We start from the raw sequence: 17,494 nt of genomic DNA on the forward strand, positions 1-17,494 counted from the left end.
TCATTTGCAATTTCATCAGATGCTTCCAACAAGGGGAACATGAAATTATTTCCACTTGTTGTGAGGTATCTTTCAAAAGAAGAAAGGGTGGTGAATGGCCTTTTGGACTTCTATGAAGACCCTGATGAATCTGCACGGGCTATTTCACTGCAAATTTCCAACATTATGGAAAGGCACTCCTTGCCCTGGAGCAGCATTTCAGCTTATGGGGCTGATAATGCCAGTGTGAACTACGGGAAGAAATCTGGTGGGTATACCAGATTAAAAGAAAAGTGCCCATCACTCCAGAAGGCTAACTGTGTTGCCCACATCATTCACAATGCAGCCAAAAAAGCTGCAGCACAACTACTGTACGACGTGGAAGTATTTGTAATGAAACTTTTCAGCCACTTCTCAGGTTCTGCTACAAGGACCAGAGACTTGAAAGACTTCTTTGAGTTTTGTGGCATGGAATTTGAGAGTCTGTTAAGACATGTGCCAAGAAGGTGGCTGTCACTACACCCAGCCATTGAAAGAGTAGTGAAAAATCTCCCAGTGCTCCAGTCCTATTTTCTCTCCCAGGGAGAAGAGGAGACCCCCCGGCAGATATGGCAGTACTTTTCAGCTAATGAACATAGTGAGAATGAATTGCCTATGCTGCCCCAGTACTATTTGCACTTTCTCTGTGCTGTTCTTGTTGATTTTAATGAACATATAAGTACATTATAAAAATCAGCACTCACTGCCATGGAAACTTTTTGTGTAATGGTCTCTCTGAAGCAAAAACTGCAGGCAAGAGCTGAATGTGCTTTCTTTGGAGGGAAACTTAGGGCACTTATGAGCACATTAGATAGCACTTTTGCTAACAAACTGAAAAGAGACTTCATTGTGTTCTTGGAGACAGCAGTGAAATACCTGGAACAGTAGTTTGATTATACTGAAAGCAACTACTTGTTTACACTATCTAAATTATCTCTAAATGAGCCCTTTGCTTTCAGTGACTTACTTAATGTGACCACTGTCCTGAGTTTGCAGGATGTAGATGAAGATTATCTTTTTAGGGAATACTTGGCAATTAGGCCCTTTCTCGAACAGTTATGTAACACAAGCGTGACCCCAGGAGAGAAGTGGTTGAAGCTTTTCAAAGAAGGGCCTGAACTGACTACACTATATCCGGAAATTGCTAGGGTTTTTTCTATACCGACCTCAAACACATTTGCAGAAAGAGTTTTTTCTTTGGTGAAAGGTAAATGGACAGATGTGCGAAACCGATGTAGTGTGGACTTGTTAAAAGCCAAACTAATGATGACTGTAAATTACCGGATGGAATGTTGTGACTTTTACTCAAATATTATTTCAAATCGGGCCCTTCTTCAAGCCATAAAATCAAATTCAAAATACACTTTAAAAAAAAAGTGATTTAGTGTACTAGTGTGCAGTATAAAGTACTAGGGTGCAGTTTGTAATTTTGTGTTTTTCTTTGTTTAGTGTTAATTTGCTAGTGTGTAGTATGTAGTACTAGAGTACAGTATGTAGCTTTGTGTTTTTTCTTTGCTTTAGCTTTAATTGACAATAAAAAGTCTTAATTTTATACTTGGCTTGTATGTGGTATGTAGATTTTTTTAAGTTTTCTTTCTGAATAGTCATGGTTGGTTTATGAATTTTTTAACTTTTTAAATAAACAAGTCTGTTTAATGAGTAGTGTGTTTTTTATTCCTTTAAAGTTTATTTACTGCTACAACTGAGTAATGTGTGTTTTTGCAGTAATAGTTCACTTAATTTAAATGGTTTGAGTTTTCAGTATGCTGTAATGTCACAATGTTTTATCCATAACTGTAATACTGCATCTCCTTTAACACCTGTGGTGATGTTGTGGTGGGGGTGTGGCCAGTGTCATATTGGCCACACACCCTATACTACTGACCACACCCCCATGTCCCACTTTGGCCTTGTTAAAAGGTGGCAACCCTACCTCATGGAATATATGCAAATCACCCTTTAAGGATATCAGGTGTTTCAGCTAAATGGCAATTCTGAATGTCCATGACTTTTTCTTTTACTTTCATTTTTAAGTCTATTTATGGACAATTTCAGGCCATTAAAGCCAAACCCCTCTAGCTATGGATATGCATGTTTTTGCCTTCTTATGACATCATCAGATAATACTTTATTACAATCGTTCTGGTACCTTGGCTTCTCACCTTCTGCTGAACATTTACAACTACACGCTATGTCCCTTTATATATCATTTTAAAATCAAAAAGGTTTGTAGAAATTGAGAGTAGCTATTGAGAAAACACACATGACCTCTGGTCTAATAGTCCTGTATTTCCTATGATTCCTATGATCCATATGAATGGTCTTATTTTTTATGGAGCTTATCTACTGACAGGTTACACAAAGGAAGTATGAAGTATAAAAAGAAGAAAGGAAAGGTAATATGTAAAATATGGGTGTATGATAGAAGGGATAACATTTCACATATTCAAAGAGCAAAAAAAGCTAAAGAAGTTTTGGGAAATGATAGGTTATATGGGTATGACTGTTTAGAGAATGCTGGTATGAAAACTGCATAGGGGAATTATGGGACTAAAAGAAAGGAAATAAAGGATGAAATAGTCAAAATGTTGGCAACTTTTGTAGTTTATATGGAACAAACCCATGCTGATTTTTATATAAGCAATATGATATGAAAAGAAATACTGAAAAAATGGTTTGGGCAAAAATGCTGGGGATTGAAAAGAAGCATTTTATGTAAGAGGCTTGCTTATTTGTAACATGATTTTATACTCGTCTCATTCACTTAGTTGAGCATAATTAAAAGGGATGTCTGTTCCACGCTGCCTCAATTTATGTGCCTGACTGACCTTGTGCAGCTTGTTCAATGTAAGTGAATTGATCTTTTCCTTTCACTTATAGTACCAACAACTTATGGCATGGTGTGTGTTCTCTGTCTGAGATTACACATGGTAGGATAAGGGAATTTGCCATTTTCACTGTTGTAGATCTCATAGCTGGTAAACAAGGTAGCAGAAGCGTGATGGTGAAGGAGATCCTGGGCTTGCCCACCTGGAAAAATACCGTTTTTAAGTTTATTCTTTTTTGGGTAAGGTGCAATTTACTGGAAGTGGTTTTCCTATTTTGAATAGTAGATCTAGTGCAAATCTACTATTCAGTATAGACCTACTTAAGTATGTCAGTAATTTTTTGAAGATGCTTTAAGAAGTAAATATGTAAATATGTTGATGAAGTAAAGAAATCCCTAATTTTTTCAATAAGTACAGCTAAATCTTTTATATCCACCAGGCTACTATCAACTTAGGCAGGTGAAACCTCAGTTTAACATCTCATCCAAAGGGCAGCACACTCAAGAGTGCAGTATCTCCCCCACTTATGCTGTGTTGGTGTGTGCATGAATGCTAGTATGCAGCTCCCCCCTTAAGCAAACATCTGTCTGTGTGTGTATGCAAGTATGTTGCTAATTTGCTAATGCAGAGCATTTAGAAATACATTCTGCAGTAATGGCAGTACAGTTTAAGAGAGTACGAGGCTTAATACATGACAATTAAAAGGCAAGTCCCTTATATTTATTAGAGATTATATAAAAAGAGGCTAACCACTTGAAATGTTGGGACCCGCTAGAGTGAGTCCCGAAATACGGTGACTGAATGGCCAAGATGCCATTTCTTGAAATATTCCCTTTTCTCTGAGGTATGGTGATCTTGGAGGTGGTATATATAAGATGTCCTTACATTCACTGCTGCAGTATTCTTAACATTCAGGATTGCCTGCCATGGGAACCTGTTGTCTGGCCAATATACCAAAGACTTCCTGTTGCATTTAAAGGTATGTCTGAATGTCGCTCAAATGTTCTCTGTGTACCATATGACACAAAGGTGACATTCAGACATACCATAAACAGAACTTCTTTGCTGCCACTCCGAATGCATCTTTTCACTGTTGGTCTGTTTACCTGCATCTGTTTTGCCAGCTGAGCACATTTTCATTCTCCAGTGATTACCTATGCCTGTTTGCAGTGCAGATAAGTGCCCTGTTGGGGTTTATTTGTTTTCTCTTGCTTTTTTGTGCTCCTTGTGGTTAATGTCATCCAGGAAGGGTAAGTGCTAGTGTGGGAGACAGCTTTTCCATAAAGACCACCATGATAAGTGTGCTTTTTGTCTAGGAGCATCTCATAACCATATGTGTTGGTCTATTTGCCAGACGTTTGTTCCAATGAGGCTTTGCAGGCATTCATCTCGGACATTCAGGGGGAACCACGGTTGATTTTTTCTGAGAGGCCTAGGGGAGTTCCTCAGATTTTAGCTGGGGAAGAAGTTCCTACTACAGTTCTTGACTACTGTCCTGGGTCTCAGTCTTCTTGCTTTTTTGGAGGGAACATTCCCTTAAAAAAGAAACAAATTTAAACATGTTTCTTCTGCTCCTAGAGATCCTCAAAGTGAATGGCAAGCTTTCACTCATAGGCTATTTTCTGCTTTAATGTCTTTAAAACCTCCACAAGGGTTTTCAGTTCCTGCTCCTCCTTGGTCCTCTACTCCCCATAAAAGGCCTAGGCATCAGGATTCTTCTGAGACTGAGTCAGATTCTGATGACGAATCCCTGACTTATTCTACTCAGATTCCTTCTCCTTTGGACCATGGGTCAGAGGAGGTGGAATCTATTAATCCTGATGCTCCTTTTGAGGAAATTTCCTTTGGGAATACACTGTCTAGGATGATGGATTTTTTAAGTGGGATTGTGCTCAAGTCCCTGATCTCCACAGGAGGTATCATGAGTTGCTACCGCTGGAGTCTCCTAAACCTGCTGCTTTGCTGGGTGTTTTTTTCCAATGCCCCTCATGCTCCTGATTCTTTATCCCCTGCTCCCAAGAAGACTGATAGGTTTTATAGGGTGCCTGAGGATTGTTTCTTTTTGTATAAATGTCCTGCTGCTGACCCTTCTGTGGCCTCTGTAGCCTCTGATAAGCCATCTCATTTGCTTCCTTCACCCAAGTTATTGCCTTCTGACAAAGATAGCAGAACTATGGAATGGCTGGGTAAGAAGGTTTACACTTCTGCTACCCTAGCTTTTAGGGCTATTAATTATCAGACACATATGTCTAGGTATGTGTTGGCTCTTTTTTCTCAGGCCTGTCAACTTATGTCTGATTTTCCTGCAACTGAGGGTAACATTTCTGTTCTTTCCTTGCTAGGGACTTCCTCTCAAGTTATTCATCATTCTATTAAATGTAGTTATGATGGGGCAGGTGCCTCTTCCAGGGCTGCTGTTTTTTGTTCAGTTATGAAGCTATATTCTTGGCTTAGGCTCCAGCCCTGTACATGCTGATATTAAAGCTAAGTTGATAGATACTCCCCTGGATTCTAAACTTTTGTTTGGGGAAGCTGCTGCCTGATTGTTTAAGTCCTTTCAGTATAAGGGTAAGGTTTTACAGCAGCTTAAACATGTTTTTGTTTCTCCTGTGCCTAAATTTCAGAGAAACTATGCTGCTAAGTCTGCCTTTGTTTGTAAATATTCCCTCCCTTCTACTAAACGCAAGAAGCATGGCAAACAGGCTCCTTCTGCTAAAGCTCCTCAGTTTTCTGGGTTTACGAAGCTTTCCTTCCCAGACAAACCAAGTGCTGTATGTATCCACCTCATCCCAGGCACATTCCTCTTTCTCTTCACCTTTCTTCTTCTCTTCCTGCTTGGCTTCAGATCACTCAAGATTCTTAGGTCCTGTCGATCATTCATTAGGGTATTCATTCACTTCACAATGTGGAAATCCAGCCCTTCTTTTATCGGCATTCCTCAACCTCCTCAGAAACAGCTTCCCTTTTTCCCAGAGGTTCTTCAAAATCTCTTGACTCAGGGTACTATTCAAGAGGTGCCTGTGTCCCAAAGGGGGAAAGGGTGTTCTAATCCAGACTGTTTCTAGTTACAAGAAAAGAGGGCACTTGGAGACCTCTTCTAGACCTCGCTCATCTAAACACTTTTTAAAAGTGTCTTCCTTTCAGATATTGTCTCTTTATATTCTGTTTTCTCTCCTGCTCCCTCAGGTCTGTATGGTGTCTCTGGATCTCAAGGATGCTTGTCTCCATATTCCTATCCATCCTCCTTTCAGGAAGTTTTTACATTTCTCTGCTTCTTCCTGGCATTTTCAGTTCTCTGCTTTGCCCTTTGGACTTTCTACTGCCCCATGGGTGTTCACCAAATGCCTTGGCCCTGTGATTGCTTTTAGCAGACTTCAAGGGATCCGAATATTTCCTTACTTAGATGATCTGTTGATTCAGGTGTCCTCTCCAGAGACTATTTTGCAAAATCTTCATTTTGCCTTCTTTAGAGCCTGAGATTCACAATAAATTTCAAAAAGTCTTCTCTGACTCCTTCTCAGGATCATATTCTGGGTTGCAGGATTCAATCAGTGCCTATGACTGCATCTCTGCCCACTCTGAAGGCCTTAACTCTCATTTCTTTCTTTCACACTCTTCTTTCCCTGGCTTCCATAACCACCAGGGAATTTCTGTGAGCTCTGGGTTTTATGGCATCCACCATTCCGATGCTCCCTCTGGCCAAGCTTCATATGAGAAAGTTTCAGTGGTTTCTGAAGTCAGTGCGGCTTCAACATGTACATCCTCTAGAGTTTATAGTTCCTCTTCTTCCTAGTCTCAGTCAGGAACTTCACTGGTGGATTCGGCAGTTGTGTCTGAACCCTGGGATCCCTTTTCATCCCTCTATTTCCTCTCAGGAATTGTTCACAGATGCTTTAGATGTGGAATGGGGGGCAACTTTTGGATCCCTAAAGGTACAGGAGGCGTGATTGCTTCAATAGCAAAGAGAGCACACTAGTGTAAAAGAAATGACAGCTCTTCTGCTGGCCTTTCATCCTCTTTTCTCTCCGGGGCCTCTCAAGGTCTTCACAGACAACACCACAGTAATGTAATATATCAACTAACAGAGAGGAACGAGATCCTCCCTTCTTTGCCAGTTGGCACTTCTGGTATGGGGTCTTGCTGTCAAGTATCAAGTGACTCTTCAGGTGGTTTATATCCCTTCCGGTCAGAACATTATGGCAGGCACTCTGAGCAGGTCCTTAACTCAGTCCCATGAATGAATGCTTCACAGGGATGTGTTTCTGGACATTGTTCACTAGTGGGGTACTCCTCAAGTGGATCTTATTGCCTTCGCTCTAAACAGACAACTGCGTCTGTTTTGTGACACAGTCCAGCTCCTCTGATATGGAAGGTAGATGCCCTCTCATTTTCTTGGAAGGGGATATTTCTTTATGCATTCCCTCCCCTTTCTCTCGTTCCAAATGTCCTGTTCAAAATTCAACACGATATTCGCAAAATTTTGTTGGTGGCATCCTTTTGGCCATGGCAGCACTGGTTCCCTCTACTTCTGTTCTGCCTCTCTGGGATCTTTATTTTGTTTTGGAGAAGTTGATTCAGGCTCCTCTTGAGCCTGCTGTTTCAGCTTCCTTGCAACATTGTTCTTGGAAGACTGTTCTGTTGTTAGCTCTTACTTCTGCCAGATGGTTGTCTGAGTTGCAAGCCCTTATGGCTTGCTCTCCTTTTTTGTTTTTCATGAGGACAGGGTATCCTTATGCACTAATCCCTCTTTTATGCCTAAGGTGGTTAATGCGTTTTCCCTTACTCAGTCTATTAATCTGCCTACCTTTTTCCCTCTCTTCAGTTTGACAGTGGGAGGGTGCTGCATACTTTGGATGTGCATAGGTAACTCAAAATTTATTTGGATCAGACTAAGGCTATTTGAAAATTCAATCAGTTGTTTCTTTCATCCTAGATCTTTGGTCTAGCTATATCCAAGCAAACACTTTCTTCTTGGATATCTAAGGCTACTTCCTTTTGTGACAACTTTCACTACAAGAGCCTTCCTTCTTCAGTCAGTGCTCATTCTACTAGAGTGGCGGGTTCTTCTGGTGCTTTTTTTCAAGAGCTTAGATACTAATTCTATTCTTAAAGTAGCTACCTGGTCTTCTGTGTATACCTTTACTAAGCACTGCAAGTTGGGTGGTATCTCTAGAGCTAGGGCTGGTTTTGCTAGTGCCATTCTCAATAGCTTCTTATGGGACTCTTCTCCTTCTCCCTTCCAATTTACCTCTTGAGGTTTGGCACTCTTCCAAATGTTACTGCAGCAGTGAAGGCAAGGCCATAGTACAGTTGTGTAAAATCTTACCATAACGGTAGATGTCGTTGCCTTCACTGTTGCAGTATTCGCTCCCTCCCTCCTTCCCCCTAGTCCTTTGCCTTCTTGGATGTACAGGTTACCTCTTGGGTTCCTTGGACTGGTGATCCTGCTGAGGCAATCAGTTCTGTTTATGGTAAGGCTGAACGTCACCTTTATGCCCTGCAATGAGCATTTGAGTGACATTCAGGCTACCTTTAAAAGCAACAGGAAGTCTTTGGTATACGGGCCAGACGACCGGCTTCCCCAGCAGGGAATCCTGAATATTAAGAATACTGCAACAGTGAAGGCAAGGATATCTACCAATGTGGTAAGATTTTGCACAATTGTACTTTTTTTTTTTGGGGGGGGGGGTGAAGGCAAAAGGCAAAAAGATGTTTTAAGGAGAAGAGCAATTTTTGAGATTCTCTCTTCTCCTCTGTTTTGGTCTTCTCTTTTCTGCTTTTTGGCAGTTGGCATTTCAAGTACCGATATTTCAATGGTAAGCCAAAAACAGACTGAAATAATTTAACACATCTTGAGGAAAGGAATCAGATGAGTAGCATGACTGAATCACTTAAGTCAGTCAAAAGAATTCAAAGAATCTAAGTAGATACTATATTTAAGGATACATGAGATTATGGGGCAATAATTAAAGGATACAAGATGGCCAGCATACGAAACTACAGGAGGAGTTATTTCACAGATGAGACAGTAGAGATTTGCAAAGTCACTTTGAGCAGACAGTGAAAAGTAATTAGCTCAAAAATATACAGAAAATATTGTACTGCGTGTGCCTGAGTTTGTATGTGCCATATCGGACCAAGTCTTGCCATACACATTTAGCCAGTCAGAATGCATAGTCTAGTTCTATTGGCATATGTAACCTAGTGGAAACAAGATAGCAACTGTACTACTATATCACATAAACAGTATAAAACAGTGCTAAGCAAAATTTTCCTTTGCTTAATATACAGACTCTATAAACAATTAAAATTGTTATATTGTGCCAGCTTTGTTGTATATTATTCCTAATTTTGTAATGGAACTTCATTATTATATGTTTTTAGATCACTGTAATTTTAACATGATTGCTGTTAATAAAGGGAAACTGGTGCTATCTAAATCCTGTTTACCTGCTGTTTTTTCTTCAAAGATTGCCAGTTTTGACGTGACAATAAACTTTGGGGTCATCTCCTTTGCAAACAAACCCATAGACGTTATGGAAATATCTGACCAGGATTCCTCAGATGTAGATAAAGTTATACATAAAATAGAAAACTCTACATTGAAAGGTAGGAACAAGTTACAAATGTTTTGAATATTAATCGTTGCTAATTAGTCAAGGCCTACTAGAAATCAATGACAGTTTCTAGGGGCGGAATGACCTGAAGTATTTGCACGATTATGGTTTGTACTTTCATGACTGAATCTACCTTGCAGAATCTTTCTTTTTTCAGTGCTCAAAGCAATAGTAATGAGAAAAGTGAGCAAAGCCTTTAGATTTGACATTTAATATTATTACTAGTCCCTTATTACCACTAATATAAAGTAAGTATATTAATAAATGAATAATAAAGAACATTATCAAAACTGATGAACTGCTGGAAGTGGTGAGGATGCCATTGTCATAGTAATTATAAAATGCTCCTTCAGACTAAAAGATGCTGTAATGTTTCTTTACTTAAGAAGTCTATGTTACAAAAAAATCAACTTCTTCTACTTGTGAGTCAGTATACTGCTAAAACTTTGAAAATACTTATACAGGAGGCCAAGATCTGCTAGGTTCTGTAAGAAAATATTCTTCTACTATGTTTGTATCTAAAGTGGTACAATTCTTTTGTGAAATCACAGTGTCATAGGAAATACAAAGCAACAAAGTCTTGTAACCAGTTATGCCTTGCCAGTACCCTCTCATAGACTGTACCACACTCAAGGACAGCTAGGCTGGTCAAACCTAGGGTGAATTTGTAAATGCTCATCCAATCATCCAGATCCATTTTGAAGGAAGGTAGTATATCACAATGCTTAATTTTTAGGGGGCGTGTCTGTTCCAGAATTAGAAGAGGCACTGTATGATGCACGTATCTCTCCGTCATGCTTTATTTATTGGCTGATGAAGATTTAGATCCCTGGTTCTGGTACTACTGAGGCTATTTGATTTGTGGAGATAATAGATTCATGACCACTGGGTCCCTAATGGCAAGGAAAGCAAGTCAAGGATAACCCCTCAGAAGTATAATAAGGTACTGAATAAAGAGGCAGTGCTTCCAAATTTTTTTGGCTGGTTAGGGTTTTTAGGCAGGCAATCTTTGTCAGGAACCTCTGCATTCTTTCCAATTGTTTGATATGTCTTGTGAGGTACATCCCAAAGGAGGCATTGTACTCAATAACTGGGCTAATCAATGCTGAATATAAATGAACAATGACGTCTTCAGATCTGAATGATATTCCCTTTGCAATTAGTTGGGCTGGGCAGAAGGACTTCCTGACTACTGTCATCACATGATAATCAAAGGCGAGGGAATTATCACTCATTGTCTCAAGGCCCCTCACAACATTTTCATTTTGAAGTGGGATATTGTTTATATTGTAAGCTGTGACAGTCTACCAAATGTGAGAATACTGTACATTTTAGCATTTAATTTGAGCCTATTTTTAGTATACCATGTATTCATAAATGTAACTTCTTGCTGAATGGTTTGGGCATTAGTAGGGGACTTAATAGTGACTCTCAGTCTGCAATCTTCTGTAAACTTCATTAGCTAGTGTTTCTAGTCTGATGAGCAGAAAAGTTAATGCCGAACAGAGGAGGTTCAACAATGAACCATGTGAGTCACCTCTAGCCACCTTTACACTTCCTGATAAGGTACCTGCCACACACACTGTGCAGCTTCTATATTTTATCCAATTTGCTACTCATTTTACCACGCATTTTTAATGTACTAAGTTTACTAATTATTCAGTCATGTAGGATAATGTCAAATACCTTGGCCAGGCCAAAGTGCACTGTCTGGACAGCATTACCCATGTCAATAGCCTGTTACCCTCTCAAAGAAGTTGACTAGATTTATTAGACAGGATCTAACTTTCAAAGCCAAACTGCTGTGGGTCCAGTGAAGAGATTTTGGATATTAATTTTAATATGTTCCATGGCTTTTCAAATAAGACCTACCAGGCTGATGAACCAATAATCCCTGAGGTCAGTGGTAGAACCACTTTTAGGTGGTAGGGCCACTTTTATGGAGTAGCATCACTGCTGCTGTGGCTAAACTCATGTTATATAATATAAAGACAAGTTCTGCTACAGTGAATTTGGTAAGTTTATTAAACAGCGAGATATATTGAGTGACTCTGTGGAAAAATTATTTTTGGTCATAGAAAAGAATCTTCAGTATATATTCTTTAGTGAGAGTACCTGGGACAAGTGAACTTTGGGTGGCATTTCTGGGGAAAATTTTTGCACTGAATCTGTTTGCCAGGATTCTGGCATGTCTACTGGGTTTGAATAGTTATTGTCACTAAATAACTTTGTTGGGTGATACTTCTTAGATTCCTAACATAGCTAAAGAAGGATGTATAATTGCTCTTGGCTTCAGATGTTAACCTATGTTCATGGACTGTTTAAGTAGACCTAACAATATTTTTCAAGTCTTTTTATAATGTTAATATAAGGGTTCTTGTGATTGTCTGTATACTTTAAAAATTTTTGTATTTTATTGTGGAGTGTATTTATGTTGGTAGACCACTAGGGTGTTTTGTTCTTAAATCTCCCATTGTTTTTAGATCTGATTAGTACTGCTAGTTATATACATTTATCAAAGGGAACATGAAATTCCTTAGTGATTCTACCTGCTATGTCAACATTGGGGGTTAATGCTGCTGTAAGTACATTTTGAAATTTCATCATAAATTTGATGATGTTAGTATATATGAATTCCATTTGCTGCTGTAGATAAATTTTGAAATTTCATTAAAATCCTTGAATTCTTAGATATTAATTTTAGTGGGATTAGACATTTTAAAGGTAAAAGTCACTAGTGTATGATAACACTTAACCTGGGATGGAGATATCAGGAGAGTAGTTCATGAAGAAGATATATTCATTAGGACCAGATGTAGAAAATGATATTGTCTAGTGGGCTTGGTAACAAATGGACCAGGGAGTTTTTGTTTGTTAACTCTGAGAACTTTTGGGAAGAAACTACACTAGGAGCTATATGTATTCCAGTTTACTGATGGGTAGTTAAAGTCTCGCAACATAATGGAGTTTTTGTTTATCGGAATGTTTATATTCACTGATTATGTTTTGGTTCCTTATACAAATTTCAGAGGGCATAGAGGATGAACTGTAACAGACTATGAATGGATACTCCTCTCCAGACTTCCACAGAATGTCCAAATTTTTGTCTCACATTTTTGGTCTGTCCCTCATAAAATATGTGGTTTTCTGGAGAATCATTGAGGTTTGAAGTAACTAAATAATGGCATACATTTGAATTTCAGACTTCATATCCTTCAGAAAAAGCAAACAAACAAAAATGTTGTTCCAGCACATATTTCTCAACTGTCCAGATTTCCACAGACTGTCGAGATTTTTGCCTCATATTTTTACTCTCTTCTTCATAAGTTTGTGGTTTCTGGTCTTCTTCTTCTTCTTTCTTCTTTTGTCCCTAGCTGGTAGCTGGCTGAGGTGGTTGACCCCACAGTACACTTTGTGGGTGCCTCTGGATTCCGGACTTCCTTCACAATGCCTCTGGGCTCCAGTTAGTCACCGGATTCTCAGGTCTTCCTCAACCAGTTTAGCCCGAGTCTTCTTTGGTACAGATTTGTGAAATCTCCAGTTTATGGGGGCGCTTTCTCCATAATAATCTGCATGACAAGTGGCAGTTGTCCATCCTGTACACATGTCCAAACCAGCACGTCCTCCTGTGGATCTGTTCGTTAATCATTGGCTGCTGATCTCATCTGGTCCAGATGCTCTAATTTCTAATGCAGTCATGAAGCAAGATTACCAAGATTTGGTGCAGGCTTTGTATTTGAAACTCTCAAGCTTGTTCAGGTCTGGCATGAGGAGGTTCCATGTTTCCGACCCATAAAGGAGAATTGGCAAGGTCAGTGCCCAGAAAAGGCAAATCTTGGTGGTGATAGAGATGTTAAGTCCTCTTTCACAGACACCATTTGAGTGAGGCAAATGCTGTTGTGTCTTGTGCAATCCTGCTATGGATTTCAGCTGTTGATGTCAACTTCTTCTCCTGGACCAGTGAATCCAGATACTTCAATTCTTGCATTTGTTTAATCTGAACTCCCCCGAGGTGGATGGTGGCTTGTGACCCATCGGTTGCCATCACTTTGGTTTTGTCCATGTTTATCCATAGGCCATATGATTGGATGACGTGTGTGATGTTGAGGATATCTGTGGACTCAGCATCATTGTATGTGAAAATCGTGCTGTCATCGGCAAACATCAGGTCAGTCACAGAATGGGCTTCATCAGACTGAACTCTGCTTCTGCCCTCAAATACTCTCCTCATGATGGCATCCATCACTATGTTGAACAGCAGTGGAGAGACAACATCCCCTTGACAGACCCCAATCTGGGTGGTAAGGTCTTCAGACAGTTTGTCTTGAATGCGCACCTGGCTGGATGAACCATTGTATGATGTTTGAAGAAGTCTGTTGATTTTCTTGGGTACGTGCTCAGTCTCCAATGTCTTTCACAGAGCAGGCCAATGGATACAGTCAAATGCAGACTTGAAATTGATAAAGACAACAACTTTATATTATCCACACTGGATTCTTTCCTCCATTAGCTGACAGATGGTGAAGATTTGATAGAGGCATCCTCTGGTCGGAATCTGGCCTGTTCTTCCCTGCTGGTTTGCTCAAGGTGTTTCTGCTGCCTGGAATGTATGCTCTTCATAAAGACTTTGCCGATGGTGGAGAGCAGGATGATGCTACGATAGTTGCTGAATTCTCTATTGTCCCCCTTCTTGTGGAGGGGTATGATGATCGTCTTCTTCCATGCTGATGGTATTTGTTCCGTAACCCAAAGCAGCTTGATCAGTGCATGGCTTGGTGGAGCAGGATATCACCTTCAGCCTTGATTTCTTCTGAAGTGACCTGATCTATTACTGGTGCTTTGCCATTTCTCAGTGTTCTGATAGCTGATTTCACCTCTTTGACTGTTGACTTTGCATCAGTCACTGGAGCCTCAGGTAGATCGATAGGTGGCGTTCAACCATAAAGTCCATGAAGTGGGTTATGGCTGTAAAGCTCTTGAAAGAATTCCCTCCAATGCCAAGGATGATCCCAAGTCTGGCTGCAAAAGGAGGAGGGTGGTCACCCCACAGCAGTGACCAGAACTGGAAAACCAGACAAAAAAAACTATGTTTTTTCTGATAAGCCACTGAAAACTGAAATCATTAAATAATGACAGACATTTGAGTTTCAGATTTAAAATCCTCCAGAAAATATAGGCTAATACAGAACAATGTTTTATGTTTACAAAAAAAGAAGTTATGTCTTACCATAACATTCCATCTGTGTTGTTGATCTTCGTTCATTCATTACTGATAGGTTATCGGTTCCGTCCTCGGAACCGAGCTGGCCAATACCAAGCTCGCGTCAGCCAAAAACTCTCGAGCCAAGGTCCTACCCAGAATGCTCTGCTCACTGTTACCTCAGACTGAGTTTGCAAGTTGATAGATAAAAGTAGAGGTTACCTCTGGACATAACAGACCTACAAAAAAGGAGTGCATGAGATCAACCAATAACCTCCAGAAGGGGGACGGAGGGTGGGAAGTAATGAATGAACGAATATGGTAAGACATAACTTCTTTATCTCATGTTGTTAATCTTCGTTCATTCCTTCCTGATGGGACAGAGTCCCCAGCTACCTGGGTGGCCCTCATGGAAGGACATTCCTGAGCATCATGGAGCCAAAGGAAGCTCTACCTCTGGAGGCCAAGTCCAATTTGTAATGAAGAATAAAGGTATGAGGTTAGCGCCCAAGTTGCAGCTGAGCAAATATTTTACTGAGGGAAACCTTAGCATGGAAAGCTGCTGAAGTTGCCATAGATCTTGTAGAATGTGCTTTGACTCTATGAGGCAAGGTGAGATAGTTTTGTTGTAGATAAAAGTGATACAATTTCTCAACCATGAAGCCAATGTAACTTTTGATACAGGATGACCCCGTCTAGGTCCAGAAAAAGCTAGAAACAGTTGGTCTGATTTACTGATTTAAGATTTTTGCTGCTATCAGAAGATTGAGGGATCACTCATGAGGCTGTAGAATGCACCGGCTCAATTTGTCCGCTATCACGTTGGAGCTCCCGGGAATGTGCATTGCAATCAGAAAGAGGTTGTGAGCTATCGCCCATTGCCATATTCTCAAGGCCTCTTGGCATAACGAGTAAGATCTGGTGCTCCCTTGTTTGTTGATGTACCAGACCACTGACATGTTGTCTGATTGGATCATAATAGTCCCTGAAGGAAGGATGGAATGAAATGCTTGCAATGCTAGAAGCACCGCCCTCAATTCCAGGACATTGATATGCAAAAGGGCCTCTGTCTCCGACCAGGTGCCTTGGACCGAGTTTCCCTGACATAGCCCCCCCACCCCATCAGGGAGGCGTCCGTGGTCACCGTGGCTATCAGTTGATGGGGGTTGAAAGGGTGAGACCATTGTTGGAGATTTCGAGACGTTCACCAGAGTAAATCTTGCTTGCAACTCTGAGTTACACTTATTTGAAAAGACAAAGGATGCTGTAGAGGGTACCACTGAGTGAGAAGTAGACATTGAAGAAGTCTCATGTGGAATCTGGCTAGAGGAACAATGGTAACTGAAGCTGCCATTGACCCCAATAGTTGAAGTACAGATCGAGCTGGGGATTTGTGGTGACAGAGCAGCAGTTGAACTTGTCTTTTTCTCTGAAGTCTGTGTTCTGGAAGGGATGCTGTGCAATTTATCATGTCCAACAGTACCCCTATGAATTCTAAAGACTGAGTTGGGGTTGTGTTGTATTTCTCCCTGTTTATAGTGATTCCCAGGCTTAGAGCTGTTAAGAGAGTATACTGCAGGGCTTCTTCCAGTAGACGCTTGGTGGGGGTAGTAAGGAGCCAGTCATCTAGATATAGAAACGCCTGGAATTCTTGAAGTCGCAAGTGAATGACAACCACTACCATGCATTTTGTGAACACTCTGGGGGCTGTAGAGAGACCAAAGGGCAGGGCTCAAAACTGGTAGTGACTGGTTCCTATACAGAAGCGGAGGTATCTTCTTGAGCATTTATCCATTTTTATGTGGTAATATGCATCTTGAAGTTCTACAAAGCACATCCAATCATATTCTTCCAGAAGAGGAAGGCCAGACTGAACCATGACCATCCAGAATTTCTCTGTTTTTACAAATTTGTTTAGTGTACTGAGATCCAGACTTGGTCTCCAGCCCCCTGTCTTTTTTAGCACTAAAAAGAACCTTGAGTAAAATCCGGATCCTATCTGGTCTGTGGGGACCATATGGATGACTCTTTTTTTGTAGCAGCTTTTTGATTTTGTGTGCTGCTGTTACCATTTGACTGGGTGGAACATCGGGTAACACTCTTGATGAGACTGGGAAAAGATGGAAGGGGATGTGATAGCCTCTGGATATACTCCATTGTACCCAAGAGTCAGTTGTTATGTTTTGCCAAGCAGCAGCGTACAAGGAGAAATGACCCCCGACTGCTTCCAGAGGTGAGCAGTCGGGCAACGCTTCAGGAGCACTGATAGGGTTGGCCAGAGAAAGAATCTCTGGAACCCCCATTTCACAGACCTCCTCTGCCCCGAAAGGGGCATCTTCCATTGGAGTTTCCCCCTCTGTCTCTAGGGGAAAACTCAGCATGTGCATCCCAGAAAGAACCCTGTGATTTCTTGTGCCAGATCTTTCCACTCCTCTGATTTCTGGAATAGAATCACTGAGAAGTGGAGTGTCTGACACCAATGGCAGACAAGGTCTTGCCATCTTGTTCACACTGTGCCAGCGTATCCTTGACTTTAGGGCCAAACAAAGAAATGGCATCTATAGGGGCATTCATGAAGGAAGCCTTAAAGGAGTCCGCAAAGTCACAAAGGTGCATCCAAGCATGTCGTCTGGTGACTATACCTGCGGCTGCCGCTCTAGCTGCCCCTTCCATTGCATAAAAATAAGACGCATGGAATACATGGAAATGGATGCTAGGGTGGCTATCTGAGAAGCCACATTATCACAGACTTTGTCAGAAACAGCTCCTGCCAAGGTTACAGAGAGCTGGTTGATAAGATCACGCTGAAGTCTGGTAAAATGTGCCAAATA

General features: G+C 40.8%; 1 protein-coding gene across 1 annotated transcript in view; it reads left to right on the forward strand.

Moving 5' to 3' along the window:
• The window catches only part of LOC122811397 (complement C2-like), a 925,867-nt gene that overhangs the window by 274,718 nt on the left and 633,655 nt on the right, over positions 1 to 17,494 (forward strand). Inside the window, exon 7 of the mRNA XM_044083220.1 lies at positions 9,317 to 9,455. Coding sequence (XP_043939155.1) covers positions 9,317 to 9,455 — 139 coding nt within the window. The remainder of the gene's footprint in view (positions 1 to 9,316; positions 9,456 to 17,494) is intronic.

The sequence above is a fragment of the Protopterus annectens genome, chromosome 9.part0, assembly GCF_019279795.1.
Source record: "Protopterus annectens isolate FY-2018-M chromosome 9.part0, PAN1.0, whole genome shotgun sequence".
Taxonomy (NCBI): Eukaryota; Metazoa; Chordata; order Ceratodontiformes; family Protopteridae; genus Protopterus; species Protopterus annectens.